This window comes from Pararge aegeria, chromosome 17, assembly GCF_905163445.1.
Source record: "Pararge aegeria chromosome 17, ilParAegt1.1, whole genome shotgun sequence".
Taxonomy (NCBI): Eukaryota; Metazoa; Arthropoda; class Insecta; order Lepidoptera; family Nymphalidae; genus Pararge; species Pararge aegeria.
The window spans coordinates 14,883,342-14,903,938 of NC_053196.1; the positions used below are offsets into that span (position 1 = coordinate 14,883,342).

The window sequence follows — 20,597 nt, forward strand, 5'->3', positions numbered from 1 at the left end:
TTATAAAAATGTTAACCTATCCATTTAGTCAATGTATCCTCTACATGGATGCAAAATTTCAATTCAATCGGATGTTAAAGTTTTAACGGAACAACCGTAAAAAACTATAGATTAGAGAGAGAGAGAGAGAGAGAGAGAGAGAGAGAGAGAGATATTAGTATAGATATAGATAGGTACCTATTTACCTAAATCTAGTTTAAATATAAACACATAGAGATAAAATGCTATTTAAATAAACTCAAACTGTCTGAAAACGTCAAAGAGGACGTAAACACTACGAAGTTAGATGGTCAGGAAGTTGTGGTACCTAATAGTTCTATCTGTGGGAAAATGATTTTATTGAAGTCTATATTATTTTTAGTCTATGGAAATATTGTTTGACTTTTCCACACAGTTGTGGAATTTTTCAATTTGCTAGAGAATTCGATTTTTCGACGAAGCTTTTGCGAAAAAGCAATTGTTTTCTTGATTACTGCAGTCCGAGTTTGTGATCGTAAATAAATAACGGCACGATGTCTCTGTTTGGCTCACTAATGGGGATGGGCGACGTGGATGACGATCCGTTTTTCGGGTAATTATCATGATAAAACCTCATTATTTTCCAAAATTTATTAGTATTTAAGCTACCTTGGTAACCTATTTATTTATAGAAGTTATCAAAACCAAATTCCCATGCGCTAACTGCGTTCGATTAGCACCTTTGTATCGATAGTACGCTTTCGAAATGTCAGATATTACGATAAAATTGATTTTTTACTGCGTTTGTTTCTTCGATCTATAACACTGATTTCTATATTTCCTAACCTCACAGCAATGAAAGTTACATAAATACAAGAATATTTATCATTTATTTATTTATTCTCATTATTTGCACGCCTCACCTGAAAAACATAAAACATGGAGGTAGATATTATAGTAGACCTCGCTTTTAACGATCTGTGCCAGGCAACCGTAGGGAAACTTCGCGAGATGAAATTGCACCACCTGCAATCTGAATCTGATAATAAAATCAGTAATAATAAAGCAAGCTAACTTGTAGAAAAAAAACGCGCCGCGCGGAAGATCTTTTTATCATGAAAATGTTAGAATGATGGATTAAAAGTAGAATTTCGCTGTGAATGTACAGTTTTTGACAGACCAATTTTAACTAGGAGGCATTTAACAATTAAATGGCTTGGAAATGTGTTTGCCTACTCATAGTTGATGCTTGATGTTGGATGGGATTGCACTAACTCACACTGTAAACTACTATGAATTTATTCTACTGTTGGGCACAAGGTTCCTGTTGTTACACAAATATGAAATAAAGAACTTAAAACCACCATGCTGTATTGCACTGGCTGTCTTAGTTAACAGTTTACCTATCATACAAACTTAAAAAAACCATTATGTTGTATGTAAGATTCCTATTTTGCTACTCTGCACCTTGCACTTAATTACATTTACATAAATTTCCAGTGAAATGCCTATAAAAAATATCTAGACATCCTATTATGGTTCTTAAGCTAGATAGCGAACTGCATAAAAGAAAATAATTTGTCAAAAATTAAGATTTCCATTTATTGCATATTTTTTTCATCAAGTGAATTTTTGTTAGAAATTAGTGGTGATTTCACATGCTCAGAGAAGTTTCCCATATAGAGAAAATAAAATATAGAATAAATTTGGGTTTCCAAGTAAAATTCTTTATTTAATGTTTTGGAAAGAAAAGAAATAGTTGTTGTTTATTTCCGGAACAAGAAACCATCCTGATGTTTATAGATGACATAAAATTAGTATTCATTTTTCATGTTTCCCAATTAATTCATATACAAATATGTTTGTGTTTGATCCAAAGGATAAGAATGAATCCTAAACTTTTGAATCTCACTTAAGTGCAATATTTTAGAATTTCTTATTCTGGATACCTTCCCATTGGAGGCTGTGGGCATGACTAGTTACCATCCTACCAACAAAGACACTGCACATGCACAAAAGCACTGCATACCCTAAAATTGAAATATAGCTTGTATAGGAGAAGGATTTTTCAAATTTATGCAATTTTCCTGCTGTATGCATACCCTGGTAAGAAACCCAGTGCATGACGCTGGGTATGAAGCCACACAGGAACTGTTTAAGGGGTTGAGTTTAGATAGATAGATAGATTAATTCTTTATTGCACACAATTAAGGGATAAAGATAATATAAATTAAAAACATAAATAAAAAAAGAATAAAAATGTGCAAAGGCAGTCTTATCAGCTTAAGCAATCTCCTCCAGACAACCTTTAATGAAAGAAGAAAATGATTATGGAAATGGGATAGTGCAATTTAAAAAAATATATGTCATAACATAAACTACACCTACTATATATAACAATAGTACATAAATAGCTAATACAAATAATATAGAAATAAATATAAATATACATATATATATATATATATATATATATATATATATATATATATATTTATTAATATATACAAATGTAAGTATTAGCAAATATAATTTATAAGTTTATGACTCAGTAGATAAATAATATTCTTTTAAACAACTTTTGAAGATGCTTAATGGTTAAGACTGTCTTATGTCTCTTGGCAATCCATACTTTAGAGTTTAAGTACTACCATACCACTAACAGGTTAGCCTGCTTCCATCTTACACTGCATCATCACCTAGACACCTACCACAGGTCAGAAGTCAGTCAGGGGCTAAAATGTTCAAAAAAAATATATAAATATTTGCAAATTGCAGGTCCCACATGAGACACATGCGCCAGATGAACAACATGATGAACTCTCTCTTCTCCGACCCCTTCGGCATGCTGGGAGAGAGTCCCTTGGCCATCATGGGAGCTAGACGCGGCAACGCGATGATGCCTTACATGCCTCAGATGCCATCACTTAACAGACTTTTTACAGGTAATAAAAACACACATGCATTTTGAAAATTCTTGATGTTGTCCTTTTGGCAGCGGTGTGAGTAGAGGGCTTTGGCTTCCCTTACAGAAGGGCTAGCAAAGGGAGGAGACAAAACTTATATACCCTGACAAGGAATATAATAAACGTATCCATATGGTAAAGCACGTGAACATGGAATAGGAGAAGTCTACCTCCGTTTATTATATTACTAGCTGTTCCCCAGGACTTCAGTCTGCGTTTGATTTTGTTTGTTGATGTGGCATTCAATTGGCCTTCAAGTATTCAGTATCGCTAAGCCTTAAATAAGGGGTTTGCTGCTGTCCGCTGAGGAGTTCTGTCCTCTATCTCCAACTACATTCATCAGATCTGCACAGAGTTTTGGCAAAATTAAACACATATTATACCTCTATACCTATAGTACAAAAATAATTATTTAAATCGGTTATAATTTGTCGGAGTTATGGTGTAGAGTGGTCAAACACTTTCATCCCCTCTCCCAAAGGAACCAAGCTTAATGTTGGGATAAAAAGTATCCTATATTACTTCTAACACTTCCATGAATATGTGTACAAAGTTTCATGAGGATCGGTTAAGTAGTTTTTGCGTGAAAGCGTAACAAACAAACTAACAATGTCAATACATTTATAATATTAGTAGGGAAAGGGATAATTATTTAGATATTAGTTCCACCTGTGCGCTAGTGCTCTGACAGTTGATAAAGCTGTGGGAGAAGATACAAATTTTATCCTTTCCCCTGGGAGATAATTGTATCCTGCCCATGATAGCCATGCAGAGGGTCTCAGTTGGATCACCAGCACACCCCACTAACTTTTCAGAGTTATATGCATTATAAATAACTATAATTTAATATCACGGTGAAGGAAAACATTGACACATGACACATGAAAGTTCTTCATCATGTTCTAAGGTGTGTGAAGGCTACCAATCTGCACTCGGCCAGCATAGAGGAATGCGTCCTAAACCATTCTTGTTCTTAGGGGGAGCCATGTATTGAGCCAGTAATGGGGATGAAATGGGGATAGTGATGAATTGTTTTTGGTCCATTATGAAAATCAGATGAGAGTAACTTTTCATTTTACCGAATAAACATAGGAAAATTTCCATTTGAAACCTGATATAATTGTTTATTACATTTGTAATCTTACATAATATTTGCCAGTTTGATGACACATTAATTTGGCAGAGGGTCCCCTCTGTCATTTGTTTTCATGAATGAGTGGGTGGGTAAATATTAGTCTCAAAATACAGAGCTGGATATAAATAACCTTATATTAATTGCTTATTATGTTAAAATGCGCCAGTAACACTCATAGGATTCTATGAGTGTTACTGGAATGTTTGGTATTTGAAATATTTGCTTCATGATATCAACCGATTGACTTCCACTACTGGACATAGGTCTTTCGTAGGTCTTTTGCTGTTTGGGTCCAGCAGCTCCCTGTGACTAGCCTTATGTTATCGGTCCACCTTTTTGGGGTCTACCAACGCTGCATTTACTGGTGCGAGGTTGCCATTCCATCACCTCTCATTTAAACATGCTACTACCATTGCCACTACAGGTTTGCGAATGTTAGGATATGTTGCAACACTAGTTGTACAACAGGTCTCCCAATTCCTAATGTGATTCAATCACATAGGGATACTTCTTACATAGCTCTCTCCTTTGCCCATTGTGTGACTAAAATATTAAATTAAACCGAATGTGAACCAAGTTTAATTTTTTGTAATAAAAAAGTTATTAAATTCCAAAAAGTGTTAAAATATATGGTCAAAGTATAAACGATTTCATTAACCTTTATTTCATGCTCTGCTCCCAACACCTATCTAGCCAAGTGTGAATGGTAGAGTAACTGTCTTTGTCATGGACGCCCCTAAACCCCTCCATACACTTAGGATTTATCCCGGCGCCCGCAAGACCAATGTCTTGTAAGCATAATTCAATTATTATGCTGATCAATACAAGAAGAAAATACACAATTTCATTCCTCCCAATAGATGTGGCAGACGGTCACGGCATGGGCGCCAGTAGCTTCTCGAGCAGCACAGTTGTCATGTCCAGCGGGCCCAACGGCAATCCGCAGGTAAGTGCCAATTAGGTTGGCTAAGTAGCAAAATTATCAAACCACTACCAAAGATGGTGATAGCAAAAAACAACTCCGGCTTAGTTTGTTGTGACTTTTAGTCCTGGGTGCGTTTGGAACCGTCCTAGATTTAGTTTTAAGGTAATAGAATATTTTTATGAATAACTAGCGTACCCAGCCCGCTTCGCCGGGCTAGATTTTGCTTTATTTTATTTAAACAATAAACTTACATCATTAAATTTTTCATAATATATTAAATCATTTACTTCACTCCGTATTCATTCTCTACTATTCTCTTCTCGAGCGGGTGAAGATCATTATCTACACCCATGTACACCCAACAATAGAATATCATCATAGAAAATAAAAGCTGTATTTGACAGTTTGACAGTTCAAAAATAGGAGTGCTCCGATCGTCACCAAACTTTACAGGATTACTCGCCAGGTCAATCCGGAGATTCCCTGAAAGTTTCATTGAAATCGGTCCAGACGATTCGGAGCCTATACGGAACATACCCACACACCTTCTCTTCTCATAAATACTTATAATAAACACCCAGACACTGAAGAACATTCATGTTCATCACACAAATTTTTTTAACCCGAAAGGGTTTTTTAACCCGGGAATCGAACCCACAGCCTTGGACTCAGAAAGCAGGGTCGCTGCCCACTGCGCCAATCGGCCGTCATGAATGCAATGCTTCTAGGTGTACAGTTCCACGAGCAGCACCAAGATCGGTCCGAACGGCGTCAAAGAGACCCGCAAAACTCTGCAGGACTCGCGCACTGGCGTCAAGAAAATGTCCATCGGTGAGTTTAAGTATTTCCTTTATAGTCTAAGACCCCTAAGTCTAAGCTCCATACATGCACAAAAGCACTGCCTACTCCAAATTTAACTCGTATAAGAGGAGGGATTTTGCAGTTTTATGCAATTTTCCTGCTGTAAGCATACTCTGGTAAGAAACCCAGTGCTCGCCACTGGAGGTCAGCCAGTGAATAACTCTTCGATGATGTGCTAACTAAGCATTTTGGTAAGGACTTTGTAGTCTCTTTCGGGGAAACCGAGTTTGATCCTCGATATATAACCTTTTTGAGGGAAACTAGTTTAAAATATTGTCAGGTTCCCTCAAGCGGTGTTCACGCACGGGAAATCCAGCTAAACTAGAACGCCGAAATGTATACGAGTATTGGATAGAAGCAGGCGTTACTTTGCGGAAATCCATGATATTTTATTTATTTAGCTTTTCAAGGTAAACAAACATTACTATAATTACACATAAAAGTAATGCCGTATTTTTATATTACATAAACCAATCAAGTTTCCACAACTTAGTTATACGAAAAAATTAACAATTGCTTAGGAATAAGAATCTACCAAGCGAAAGCAAAAATAAAAATTAAATTAAAACAAAAAAGGAAAAACAAAAACTTAAAAGCTTATATACTTATTTTGTCGTAATAAATTTCCTAAAAGTGCCAATTTTGACATGAAAATGTCCGTCTCATTATATTTGCCGAATACCTTGTCTTCCATCTAGCCCACGCAAAGGGAGGTTTACGCCTTGCATTTAACCTACGACATGCAAAATCGATATTACTTAGAAGAAGTGGGTAGTAAGATTTTATGAAAATTAAGCTTAAATTGCTATACCTACTCCGCGACAGGCAGGAGAATCTGTATGGTGTAATTAATAATTTCTTCAATCCTTATGCTCCACACCAAACAGATTTACGGCAATGTACCCTCTACGCACGTTTCGCTCCGAAACTGGAGCATATCCTCAGGAGATGTTGACTTTATAATGACTGTTTATTTTTTCATAACAATTATTCATTGTAAAGTCATATCGTGAGAATGTTCTGCAGCTCTGCCGTTGATCTTTTTGGTGTGGAGTATAAGGACTGAAGAAATTATAAATTACACCATACAGATTCTCCTGCTTTTCGCGGAGTATATTCAAATTCAAATTTTATTTATTTCAAGTAGGCCTAGTTTATAAGCACTTTTGAAACGTCAAGTCAGTCTGTTTCTAGTGACTCTACCACCGGTTCGGAAGGCAGATTCCACTGAGAAGGACCGACAAAAAACTCAGCAGATTGCTCTTTTTCAACATCATTTTATGGTTTAACAATCTTTAGAATTTTTCTGTTTTGTGAGAGATGAGAGTGGCCTGCTTCCAAGCAGCCTTGTTAAGGAATCCATCAATCGTGTAGTAACCACGATTGGTTAAATGTGTTTTAATATATTGTTTAAACTTAGGTAAAGGTAGATCTCTAACCTTCGGTATCATGTTATAAAAGCATATACCCATCCCCACAAAGGATTTCTGTACTTTTCTCAGACGATATGCAGATATCACTAATTTATGTCCGTTTCTAGTATAGTAGTAAACAAGCTGTCCCGGCGAACTTCGTATCGAGGATATTTTTTCTTTTATGAATGTTATATTATCCTACTCCGGTCTAAGAGAAATCCAAAAAAGCAAAGATCAAAAAAAATTGGTCCAGCCGTTCTTGAGTTATAAATGGTTTAACTAACACAACTTTCTTTTATATATTTGGATTAAGCTTAATTTTCATAATATGTATACGGGTGCTGTCCGTTACAGGTCACCATATCGGTGAGCGCGCGCACTTGATTGAGCGAGAGCAGAACGTGTATTCCGGAGACGCTGAAGAGAGGCAGGAGTTCATCAATCTTGAAGAGGAAGAGGCTGAATATTTTGACAGGTTCACAAACATTTAAATATTTATTTATTTAATAGGAAGCCGACGTTATATACAATGCCTTAAATTTATTATAAACATAATGGTAATATTATGAATTATACATTGTTATGCCCCACTTACAGGCTAACTCTGCATGCATCATGAAATATAGACGTTCTTCAATATAAAGAACATAAAACTTAAGAGATAAATTTAAAAAATACAAAAGATACTTAAAACTATAATAGGCTTTTTCTAGGCAAGCGGGCTCCAACTTAGACCTAATCATTGCTTTCTAACGGGCATGATTGTCGTCAAGCGCTGGCCAATCATTTATTAAAAAAAAAAAATTGTTTTTTTTTATAATTTAAAATTCATTTATTTCAAGTCGGCCTAATATAAGCACTTTTGAAACGTCAAGTCTGTCTGTTTGTAGTGACTCTAACACCGGTTCGGAAGGCAGATCCTACCGAGAAGAAGCCGGAAAGAAACTCAGCAGTTGCTCTTTTCCAACATCAACAATTTACATTTTAACATTCATTTTTCTATCTTGTGAGAGATGAAATCGGAGCCGGATGCTTCCAAGCAACTTTGTCATTAAGTAATTCATCAATTGTATAGTAACCTCGCTGTAATAAATGTGTTTTAACATATTCTTTAAACTTATGCATATTATGTAGGTCCAAAATCACCTAAGGAATCATATTATAAAAGCGTATACTCAATCCCACAAATGACTTCTGTACCTTTCGCAGACTATATGCAGATGTCACTAATTTATGACCATTTCTTGTAAGTCGACTGTTTATGTCCACTTTTTTTTATATGGACTAATATGTTGTCTTCTATGTATCTATCTATATATATAAAAGGGAAAGTGTGTGGGTATGTTCCGTATAGGCTCCGAAACGGCTGGACCGATTTCAATGAAACTTTCAGGGAATATCCGATTTGACCTTGCGAGTAATCCTGTAAAGATTGGTGACGATCGGAGCACTCCTATTTTTGAACTGTCAAACTGTCAAATAAATGGGGTGTACATGGGTGTGGATAATGATCTTCACCCGCTCGAGAAGAGAATAGAAGAGAATGAATACGGAGAAAAATAAATGATTTAATATATTATGAGACTTAAAATTAAAAATTTTATGATTTAATGTTTTTAAATAAAATAAAGCAAAATCTAGCCCGGCTGGGTACGCTTGTATACTTTAAAATGTCAAACCAAGCAGATGTCCCACACGACGTTCGTAGGGCATGCGAGGAACACGTTCTAGAAAGTAGCACCCTTGTCCATGAACCTGAAGTGTATGTGTTAAGCCTCATCATCATATCAATCCATAACAATGAGGAACGGACTACGCCCTTAAGCCGTAGTACGCACCCTGGCCCAGTGCGGATTGGTGTACTCCACACACCTTTGAGAACAGAGATTTCACCGCGATGTTTTCCGTCAGCGTAACTTTTTAATTGCTTAAAATATGCTTTTAATTACACCAGCAAAACCACTCTTCAGACCGGTACGGTTCCGGCAGAATGACTAGTGTGGAAGTGCTTCCCTGGTGGAGTTTTTTCAAAAAAAGCTGTAATATTTAAGGCTCAAATTTTAAGTTTTAGTCAGATCCTCAAATTTCGGGCACATTTGAAGGTCTAACTTAAACTTGGTAGGTAATTAACTCAGGAAACCTGCGTCTCTAAGAGTTCTCTATAAAGTTCTCAAAGGCGGCGGCGTGTGGTGTCCACCAATCCGCACTTGGCTAGCGTGGTGGACTACGGGCTGAACCCTTCTCATTGCGGAAAGAAACCGGTACCCTGGCCTGTAATGGGTTGATATGATGATGATGATAAAGCTGAATGTAAAAACTATAAATATACTACGACAATACCCACACCGTCATCTACTCCCAAAAATATAGCTTGTGTTACGGGTGCTAAATGACTGATGAATATTTTTATGAATAATATACATAAATACTTGTAATCCCTACTAATATTATAAAAGTCAATGTAAGTTTGTTTGTTACGCTTTCACGCAAAAACTACTAAACCAATCCTCATGAAACTTTGTACACATATTCTTGGAAGTGTTAGAAGTAATATAGGATACTTTTTATCCCGATATTGAGCTCGGCTCCTTTGGGGGAGAGGATGAGTGTTTGACGATTTTACACCATAACTCCGACAAATTATAACCGATTTAAATAATTATTTGTGTACTATAGAGGTTATAATATGTGCTTAATTTTGCCCAACCTGTTGTTGGAGATAGAGGACAGAACTCCTCAGAGGACAGCAGCAAACCACCACATTTAAGGCTTAGTGTTACTGAATACTTTAAATTTTTTTTAGATCTACAACTTAATTTAATGCCACATCAAAAAACAAAATCAAACGCAGACGAAGTCGCGGGCAACAGCTAGTAGTAGAAACACCGAGACACAGAAAAACATTCATGTCCATCACAGAAACATTTTCCAGTAGTGGGAATCGGACCCACGGGTCGCGCCCCACTGCGCCAATCGGCCGTCATGATGAAAGCTGGTGACGATGGCGGTCGTTTCAGGGAGTTCCAGGAGCGTGCGGGCGCCCCGCGGAACCGCGCCCCCCGCCCCGCCATTGCCGCTGCGCCGCGCGACGCCCTGCTGGCGCTGCCGCCCGCGCGCCTCGCACTGCCCGCGCCGCCTGCGCACGCGCCGCCTGCGCACGCGCCGCACTCGCCGCCGGCGCACTCCAACGGGTGAGGCCGCCATCTGTTCTTGCGCATATAATTAAGTCTAGGCTAGTGTTATACGATTGACGAGTCATTTAGTTTTTCTTTTTGTTCTGTTCACCACATAATGTCAAGAGTATCAACAGGAAGAGATTAAAAAAGATTGAAAATAAATTTAAAACACTAATAACATTAAATATGTAAGGGCAACCTTGAAGAATTTTAGTCTAAAATAATTTAATCGTTAAGAATGTTGCCCCCTATCAATCTGTGCCACACAGGATTCCATTTCAAATACATATATATATATATATATATATATATATATATATTTGTATAAATATAATACGACAATACACAGATCGCCATCCAGCCCCAAAGTAAGCGTAACTTGTTTTATGTATAGATCATACGTATGTATACGTCAGATACATACAGGTGTATACATTAGATTGACATTCTCTTTTCAAAATATAATAATATTTATCTAATCTATAGACATTATAATGGAAATGCAATTCAATAAATAAATAGTTGAATCTGTAAATCAACATTTCAACCAATGGATTCAACCGCTGGTCATTTTTAAGAGAGTTTCCAATACCAAGTTCTTATGCTGCATATAAATAAATACAATACTTTTAAGCTAAACTGTAATATTTTTTTGAAAGGCCTTAAAGGACTTGAATGCATGGCCGTAAAATAAATTAAAAAAAAATAATAGTACAATACTTTAGCGATTCTTCGTTACTGTCATTATGCCTATAATAAGATCTGTGGTATTATGGAGCTTGGATTGATAAGTGGTAAGACTATAAAAAGTGGTTGTGTATAAGCACTTGAGACTATATCATCGCACACAAATAAATCTCTTTATATCCGCTTTGGTGCCTGTTTCGGAAGCATGGCCAACTATGTATTTTTAGTTTTGAGCATTATAATGTATAAAATTCTTAGCTTTGAGATATAATTCTGATATTTTTTTTAGCTAAGCATGTTATATATAATATTTTATTGTAGGCTTATTATATTTTTGTTGCCATAAGTATTTTTTTTATGTGGGTAGATGGAATAAATTTAAAACTCTTTAACGAGTGATTCGCTCTTAACTAAATAATTATCGCAAAAACGCTGAAAAACCTATCTTCGATCAATAATGTACCACAAATGAAGTTGCCTTTAAAATTTATTTGTTAATGTTTTAGCTTATATTTTTTTTTAACTGAGAGAGTTTAACTGGGGTTCTGGAAAATATTGATTTTAACCGTTGTTAAGAGTATCTTCACTTAAAATTAAAACGCATTGGCTTTTTCACTAGGAAAGTAACAAAAATCATGAGTGATTTATTTGTCGTTTGACTGTCAGTTTCTGATGACTGACAGTGATTGATCGAAGTTTGGTTTCTAAACCTCGGTATTCTTACTAAAGAGGAACCGTATGCCCAGCTTTGGAATATTAATAACTGAGGGTAACGACCAGTGAGCGTTGACTGGGTTCATTGTCCGCTCGCGCTCGATCTCGATCTCGCTCTTTATAGTGTGGGAGCGGACGGAACGCGCTTTCGTGTATTGTGTTTCTTTGTATTCCATCTACCCGTATATAGTATTAGCTAGTACAGTAGTCCCAGTAGTTAGCACAGGTGTGTGTATTGCAGCACTGAGAGACGGCATCGGCCTGCCCCCAGGCGCCCCTTGAGATCTACCGCCAGCCCACTTGCTACCTCGTAAGTATTAAAGGCATGCGACCGCGATAGCGCGCTAAGAACAATGACCGCTCTCCTAACATGCTTGGACTTTTACGCAACTTAAAGAAACATATCTTAATCAATTTATCAAAAATAATTGCTTACAAGAAAACAACAGAAATAAATAAAAAAGTACAAAGGTACAAGTAATTTAAATTTGTGTAACAAAGGCGGCCTTATTTTATTATTATATAGTGATTTCTTCCTTGCAACCATTATGAATAAATTACTCACATATGAATTGTCATACCGATGAGCAAAGTTCTAAAAATATACATACATATTAATAATTAAAAAAAACAGTACATTTATAAAATATAATAAATTCAATATTCAAGTAATTCTAGTAAACTTTATAAGTAGTTCTAGTCGCAGAAATCACCCCGTTAGACTGCATCATCACTTACCATCACATGAGATTGCAGTCAAGGGCGAAATTGTAGTGGAATAAAAAAAATCGTGCAGCAAGTCCAGGGCGGGAAAGATTATCGTTCGTTTCTACCTCAGTAGAAAAGTAAATACTGTCGCGACGCTGTCTTCACAATGTCGGAATTTGCCACTAGATCAAAGGCTTTTAACTAATGTATCTCTTATTTATACTGTGGTTATATGTTATTTGAGGTTTGATATGTTTTTTTCCTTAAATTATAGTTCATACTTTTTAGGGATTCAATCTTATTAATTTAAAATAAATGAAAATAGCCCAATCTTCATTAATAAGATCAAATCGCTGTCCATAAGCAAATAAAAGTTGACTAAAATGGTCACTGTTCTTTCCGCCCTACTTTTGACCAATCACAAAACTGGTTATACCCGCGCTTCTTCCTATTGGTCGTAATTTTGCACGCCTTTGTTTATCTTAGATTAAGCTATAAAAGCCATAAATTTTAGTTGTTTAGTAAACCAACGTCAATGTACACGAACGTTGGCGTACATCTGTCATATTATATTATGGTTTGTCAAACGTTATGAATTAATTGCATTTTATCCTTTCAGTCTGACAATGGCGTGCATAGAGGGTATGCACAGGGTATGCAGATGATATGAAATGAACAAAACATCTAGTACGAGTTATAAAAAAACTTAAGGATAGGCATTGTAAGATTTATAAAAAGCCTACCCTCAAGTATTTATAACTCATACGGGCGATTTATTCATATTATATCATCTGCATACCTGTGCATACCCTCTATGCACGCCACTGGATGTAGATACTAAATATAACATTAGTACATAATAAAAAGTAGCCTTTTTTACGACCTATTCATTCTCTACCGTATTGTAAAAGTTCCATCAAAATCGATCCAGCCATTTCGAAGATTACATACATATACGATTACGATACGATAAAAACGTGGATATAATAAATTACAACATTATTATATTAAATCCGCGAAATTAAAGTTTAACATAAAATTTCTGCTATTTTATCATAATATTTGAATATAATTTTCATTTTATTCTCACATCGTCTTTTGACGAGATTCAATGATTGAATGAAAGCAAGCGAATGTGACAAATACCTAAAGATGAGTAAAAATTTACGTCGTCTATAATCCATTCCAAAGAAAATATTGTAAACAATTCCAAATCCTTTAAAAGTACTAACTTTGCTTTTAATCATTTAATCCTGTTTATATTACAATAATCTATTATTCCAAATTATTTAACCGAATAATCGTTTCCAGATCCAGATATTGGAGGAGGCGTTACTACTACTAATAAATATCGTAATTTTATGTAAAATATTTTATTAAACATTATGTAGTATTTAATGCCGTGACTGTGTATTTTATGATTTATTTTATTTGGGTTTCGTTTTTAATTGCTTTTTTTTAGCATGACCTTGCCTTTTCTATTCGCTAAAAGTTTTGCAGTATATATTTTTTTCTTGTTTCATACAAATCAATCCATTCATTTGTATGATATTATTTTAAACAAATTTGTTACTAAGAAACGTAAAACTAAAAGCTATGACTCATCTAAAACCAACAAGACGCGATTAAGGATCGTCAAGTATTTCCTGTCCTTTTCTAAAGAAAGTCTAATTAAAAACATAACTTGTGCTGATGTTCCACCAGAACCTTAAAGATAATTATTATTTCACAAAACAAGAAATAGAATTCTATACATCATATTTTTTTTAAGCCTAGGTCACGAACGCCATCGATTGGTTGACTCTCTGTTTACCATCTTGTGACGTCACAAGACCTAACAATGTGGTATTGCTATAGTTAGAAATGACTTTATTACTCGGACTTTAAATATCTATTTATACAACAAACGGTTTCTGGGAACATTGTTAGAACGTTCCACATGTACTGAAACATAGTTTTATTGATTGATTCTTATAAATAAACTGCGGCACTGCAGTTTACTAACAGTGTTTACAATGACGCTATTGCAGTCAGTCTGGTTGGGCCATTATTTATTGAATTTAATTTAAAAATCTGAAAATTGTGACGAAGTAAACATCGTTAGCTTTAATATTTGAAAGCTAACGATATGTTTATCCAAACATTATGGTTAGTTTGAGACAGTAAACTTTTAAAAGGATAGTACTATTTTTACACCTGTCAATTTAATTTAGTTTAAAATTTATGTACAATATAATTGCGGTTTAAGAAATTTATTGTTTTCATAGGAACAGTATTTATTTACATGAAAACTTAAAGCTATTACATTATAAACTTTGCTGACATTGCAAGTCAGAGCGTGCTACAAAAGAAAAGACTTAATTTAATATGCCAAATTAACTAATTCATATGCTAGCTGCATCCGTTAAAAGTATACAAAAATATGAGGGTAGTATGGTACCATTGTAACAAAATCCCACTATCGCTAGGCATATCTACGTCATGAAGTGGATTGGTAGAATACCACATAATTAACTTAAAAAAATACTATTTCGAAGTACCTTCGTTCAGCATTTTCTAGACCCACCCAAAACTAACGTCCATCACAATAATAACCACTATCGTTAATTTTTATCATCAAATGCTAATATATTGTTGTCACCGAATTAAAATTCCAAAGGCCCCAGTGTTATTTGAGGCGAATATATGCTTTAAGCGTTTAGTTTTAAAGTCTTGTTTCGCTTAATAGTGTAATTTTTTTTTTTTGTAATTTTAGTTCCGGCGTGCGCGAGATGTACTCTGGCTCGCACCCTCAGCGTAGACACAGGCACAGACATCGTCACACTCCCAACGATAACTAAGCATGATATCCAGCGATGCGTGAGGTAACATCAGTATATGTAGCTCTGCTCCCCCAGTGTAATTTCCAATTAGACTACACGATAAATAGGGCACTAAATATAACCCAAACTAGTGCTAAAGAAAGTCAATTCCGTGTACACTACACACTCAATTTAATTACACTTCATTGACTGCAAAAACTAAGTTAGTGCTCAATTTATCGTTTAGTCTGATTGGCTGTCATGCAATTGTATACCAAACGACATTGTTTGCTTAATCCATACAAATTACTCAGATGAATGCAACACTACAGCCAAGTTTGTTAACTTTAAAACTTACACTGGGGCCTAAATGCCCTTGGAGTAAGTTTTTATTTTTCAAAACATCCAATCGGCGTAAGCATACACTGTATGACAAAACGTCATGGTTTGACCAGTAATATTAACGTTAACATCTAGTTTGATAACTTTAAAACTTATACTGGGGCCTAAATGCCCTTGGAGCAAGTTTTTTTTTTAGCAAACATCCAATCGGCGTAAGCATAAACTGAATGACAAAACGTCATAGTTTGACAAGTAATATGGTAGATCAACGTTAACATCTAGTTTGTTAACTTTAAAACTTACACTGGGGGCTTAATGCCATTGGAGTAAGTTTTTAATGTAACAAGCGTTATAAAGATGTTGAATACAATCTGTTAACTTAAATGGTCAACCAAGTATAATGATCTGATAAATCCGTGATAATTTTGTAGATAATCTACTATGCTGTTACGTTTGTTAACTCTGAAACTTATACTTAATGACCTTGGAGTAAGCTTTTGAGTTAGCAAACGTCATATCGGCGTTAGCGTATAACTGTGCAACCAAACGTCTAGTTTGACAACTCTATACAAAGGAATGTAAACGTTACGACGCGGTCGCGTTTGTAACCTTGAAAATTTACACTGGGGGACTACTGCCCTTAGAGTAAGTTTTTTAAAATAAACCAAGTCACTCTATCAGCTCTTTTTATATTAACCATCAAACGACATTATTTCGTAACTTCATACAAATTTGGCAGATTAACGTAACTCCAATGCAATGGTATGAAAACTTACTCTAGGGGCACATACCGTTATACGTTCATTAGTTTTGCAGCGAGTTAAATTGCCTTTATTTTGGACCTTATCACAGGCACTTATGAAGCGTTAATACATTTAGCATGTAACACTAATGTTAATGATGGTGATAACTGCATTCGATGGTGACAACTTAAAACTGGTCTGGTCTCAGAAGAGCCCACAACAAACTTAGCCGGTTTTTTTTTGTTATCACAAGCTCACAGTCCAGTTAATGTTGAGCTATGAAGTTAGAGCAAATTATAACCAGTCTTTTTTAATCTTCTTAATATTATAATAGGATTATTCTATAAGCTTACGTTTTATATAAACTTTGAACTTATTGAGAGACTTAATCCCATCTCCAGAATCACTCGCTACCTAACTAGTGCATGTGTAATCGGGTTTAAAATTCTTCGTTTATATCATCGGCCTCTGTTTAACACACTGGACTGTCCGTCCCCATACGGGTGACAGCTTAAATGTTCCCATTTGAAGCGCCACATGTAACACAAATTTTAGTTCCTTGGACACTCGTTTCATGGATCAGCGCCAAAATGGCGTCAATCAATCGGTGTGAAAAACAAAATGGTTGTCCAGTGGTTTCAACAGAGGTCCGTGATTTTAAGTTTCTCTTACACAAATCAAAGTCGTCATAGGGTTGTCATTCATCGACTTAATAAAATCGATACATGATTAGTGAGTCTTTACTAATCTAACAGATTTCCTTGTTCTTTACGTACTTAAATCAGCAATTTTGTTTAATTATTTACCTTAATTTCCAGTGATTTCCAGTTAAATATGATATACTACTCGATTCCTCGTAATCCAGACACCAAAAGTAGACTCACGACTAACACTGACGTTTTAATAGTGCTTATAAAGTAGGTCTGTTTGTTATAATTAGGGAGTTGAAAAGTTTTATAAGACTTTTCACTGTTGGTAAACTCTTTGATGTATCTTTGACTTGTCTTCGGGGTATATGTTTGAGCTAATGCCATTATAACTACGTAAGGTTCTGATGGGGGGGGGAATTCATTGTAAATCCAGGGAAATCCTAATCCTAAAATAACATGTACACTGTGTTTATTTGACGTTCCTGGATCACAGGAAATCAATTAATGATTTAAGTGTTTTAAAGGTTATTGAAGTCTGTTGATGTATAAGTTTAAGTTCATATTATTTTAGTAATCATTTTGCTATTAATTGATGGCAACCCTAAGTCTACTCAGTACATGTATAGATTGTAAAGGATGCTACACAATGGCGCGCATTTAAGAGCGGCTACGGTGTGTTACTGTGTGGTGTCCTTAAGGACGTTTTTGTCCCATGCTAGAATCCCAAAAGAGGGGTTCATTATGTGTACTAGACGATTTTGTTGATTTAGAATTTTTAATTTTAAAGGTGATTAAATTAAATTCAGTATTCTATTAAATTCATATATATAATAAAGTTCGTTTTAATTAAGTTTGCACACGTGACAGATGTGAAAATTCTTTGTTTCATTTTCATACAGTCATACATACATATGCAGTGTGAATTAGGGATACAGGAAGTGCAAAAAAGTATTTATATTTCAAAAAAAAAAAAAACTAATGCGATATATTGAAAAAAAAAAGTCAATACATGAGTTAAATTTTCTTACGTACTTTGGGCTTGATTAAATTATTTTGTTTTTCTTTCATTACTCTTAATTCTAATGGTTTTTGTCTTTGGAAATATATCGACTTTTATACATCGTCAAATTTATAAAAGTTTTCTGCAATCCTATAGTGTATTAAATGTGTGTCGTAATTCGTTTCATGTTTCCATTTTTTTCCTAAACGTGCTCGTAATATTTTTCTTTAATGAAATATTTCTGCCTAGAAATAAGATGTTTCACTTCTCAAACATTATCCGGAGTTCTGTTCTTTATTTTGCCATAAATTTTCAAAAATTCTAAATCATAAATGAAAACATTTCCTGCTAGCGGTAGTTAATAATAGTTATAAAAAATATTTAATAAACAATTAATGTTAACATGAAATAGTTTAAAGATGTATTGTGATTTTTTGTTTACATTTAAGTTTTTTTTGAAACCATAACTTGTAAGGCTATGTCGCCCCACGTGTACAAAATGCTCGACGGTTTCTAAGTTTGTAAGTGTAGACGCAACTTGCATTGTCACATCCGGTGTAAAAACCACACGCATCTCGGCATTCACAAACTCCCGGGACACGAGACCAGCAACGACCAAAGTCTCGGGACTTCCCCGGGCATCAATACACTGCAAATGCCGGCAAACGCATTTTGCTGTATTGCTCAACCAATAACATAATAATACAATTTCAACAGCTGTGTGTCGAGTTTACGAAAAGTCCCAAGGTCTATACATGCAGCCACATTATAAAACGATGTTTACATAAGAAAATAAACTTGTGTGACCAGCGGCATTAAATAATAGATCTATCTATAGTCGATTAAAAAAAGTGATTGATATCGTGTGACATCGGTCACCTTTTATAAATGTATTCTTTATTGACGCGGGTTTTGAACAGCGTCCATCGACTACTATTCATTGACATCGTAGGGGTGACAATAGTTTTATTTATCTCAATTGTAGCTGTTAGTTTTTTTGAAGCTAATTAGACATAAACTTCAATTTTCTAATACAAAAAGTTTTTTTTTTTTTTTTGCTTAACTTTATACTATTCATTTGGCGGCAGTTTTCAATGTAGGTAAAATTTAGATATAATTTAGTGTAATTAAATTAAATGGACACTCTTTTGTCTCTCATTTTGTATGTGTCTTTATAAATAACGATGTGCTATAGATTCCGTATTATATTTATATATGCATAGTTTGTGACGGTAGTATGTAATTTAGGCCCTCCGTACACAAGCCAACCTTTGATTAGGGGGTATGACTACCATACTGCCTAACAGGTTAGCCCGCTACCATCTTAGACTGCATCATCACTTACCACTGGGTGAGAGTGAAGTCAAGGGCTAACTGGTATTGGAATGAAAAAAAAGCCGATCCAAGTACGAGATCAAGATTTATCGAAATAGTCGCTCAGTATCGGATACTTGCGTTGCCTTGTGTACGAAATTCCTTAGGTCACAGAATGGATAATCAACTCAGCATTTCCGTTGGCCAATATGAATCACACCGGCTTCAAACGTTTGGGCCAACGCTGGCCCCAATACTGCTACAAGATAATAGACGAAGTAGCGTTGGTTCGAAAAGCCGTAACAAGCCATTTTTTACGTGATTCAAAATAACAATGGTAATATTTTAAAAAAATCTGGTCGAAGAGTGTGTGTTTTGTTTTTGGACAGCGAGAATATTTTTTTCCGCTTTAAAAATTTCAAGGCTTTTCCTTTTTCTCATTTTTTTTTCTAATTATTGTCATAATTTACGATACCTCGTGTCCTATTTCACCAACAAAGTCCCACTGCTGGGCACAGGCTTCCTCTTTCACAGGAAATAGAGAGAGAGAGAGAATAAGAGCACTGACCCACCACGCTACTCCAATGTGGGTTGAAGGGTTTTAGCGTTACAAAATAAGAAACTTGGCATTAACTCCCGAAGTCAATTAAGGTATCGTTACATATTTTATTTATTCAAAGGTCAAGATAGATTGGAAATCCATTCTGGCCCCTATACTCTAACATAAGCTATAATTAAGGGTAGTTCTAATTATATACTTAGACAAATACAGTTGTATGTAATCTGTGTAGTATTATTGCAAATGTTAGTATCTCAGTAACTCAAGGCACAAAACGAGGGTGCTGGACAAACAAATCGCCCATTCCCGTGAATAAAGTAAATGTTATTTTACAATTCTTATTGTGTTTTTCTTTATATTCCTTCCTTTTATTTTTAACTAGCTGTTGCATGCTACAGCGTCGACGTTAATTAAATTAATTTTAAAAAAATACAAAAGAAAACCTACTTTGTTATACAACTAAAACTATAAAAGCAAGAAATAATGAAACATTTTTATTATGAAAATTAAGCTTAATTTGCTATACTCCGCGAATAGCGGGAGAATCTGTATGGTGTAATTTATAATTTCTTCAATCCTTATACTCCACGTTTCGCTCCGAAACCGGAGCATCCGCAGGAGATGTTGACTTTACAATGAATAA

The 20,597-nt window shown here is 35.2% G+C and overlaps 1 protein-coding gene across 1 annotated transcript; it reads left to right on the plus strand.

Annotated features, from left to right (window-relative positions):
• The first annotated feature begins 373 nt into the window (after nt 1-373).
• LOC120630838 (myeloid leukemia factor) lies at nt 374-20,292 on the plus strand. The gene is made up of 9 exons (XM_039900134.1): nt 374-571; nt 2,737-2,903; nt 4,920-5,005; nt 5,713-5,815; nt 7,615-7,735; nt 10,278-10,404; nt 12,086-12,147; nt 14,576-14,578; nt 15,301-20,292. The coding sequence occupies exons 1-9, from the start codon at nt 513-515 to the stop codon at nt 15,383-15,385; spliced, it is 813 nt and encodes a 270-aa protein (XP_039756068.1). The 5' UTR covers nt 374-512; the 3' UTR covers nt 15,386-20,292.
• Nucleotides 20,293-20,597: the final 305 nt, after the last annotated feature.

Bases quoted from the DNA above. Each gene is read 5' to 3' on its own strand.
- LOC120630838 (XM_039900134.1), top strand. From the start codon at position 513: ATGTCTCTGTTTGGCTCACTAATGGGGATGGGCGACGTGGATGACGAT. The intron at 5,816-7,614 runs GTGAGTTTAAGT...TGTCCGTTACAG, and splicing joins CGTCAAGAAAATGTCCATCG to GTCACCATATCGGTGAGCGC. The intron at 7,736-10,277 runs GTTCACAAACAT...CGGTCGTTTCAG, and splicing joins GAGGCTGAATATTTTGACAG to GGAGTTCCAGGAGCGTGCGG.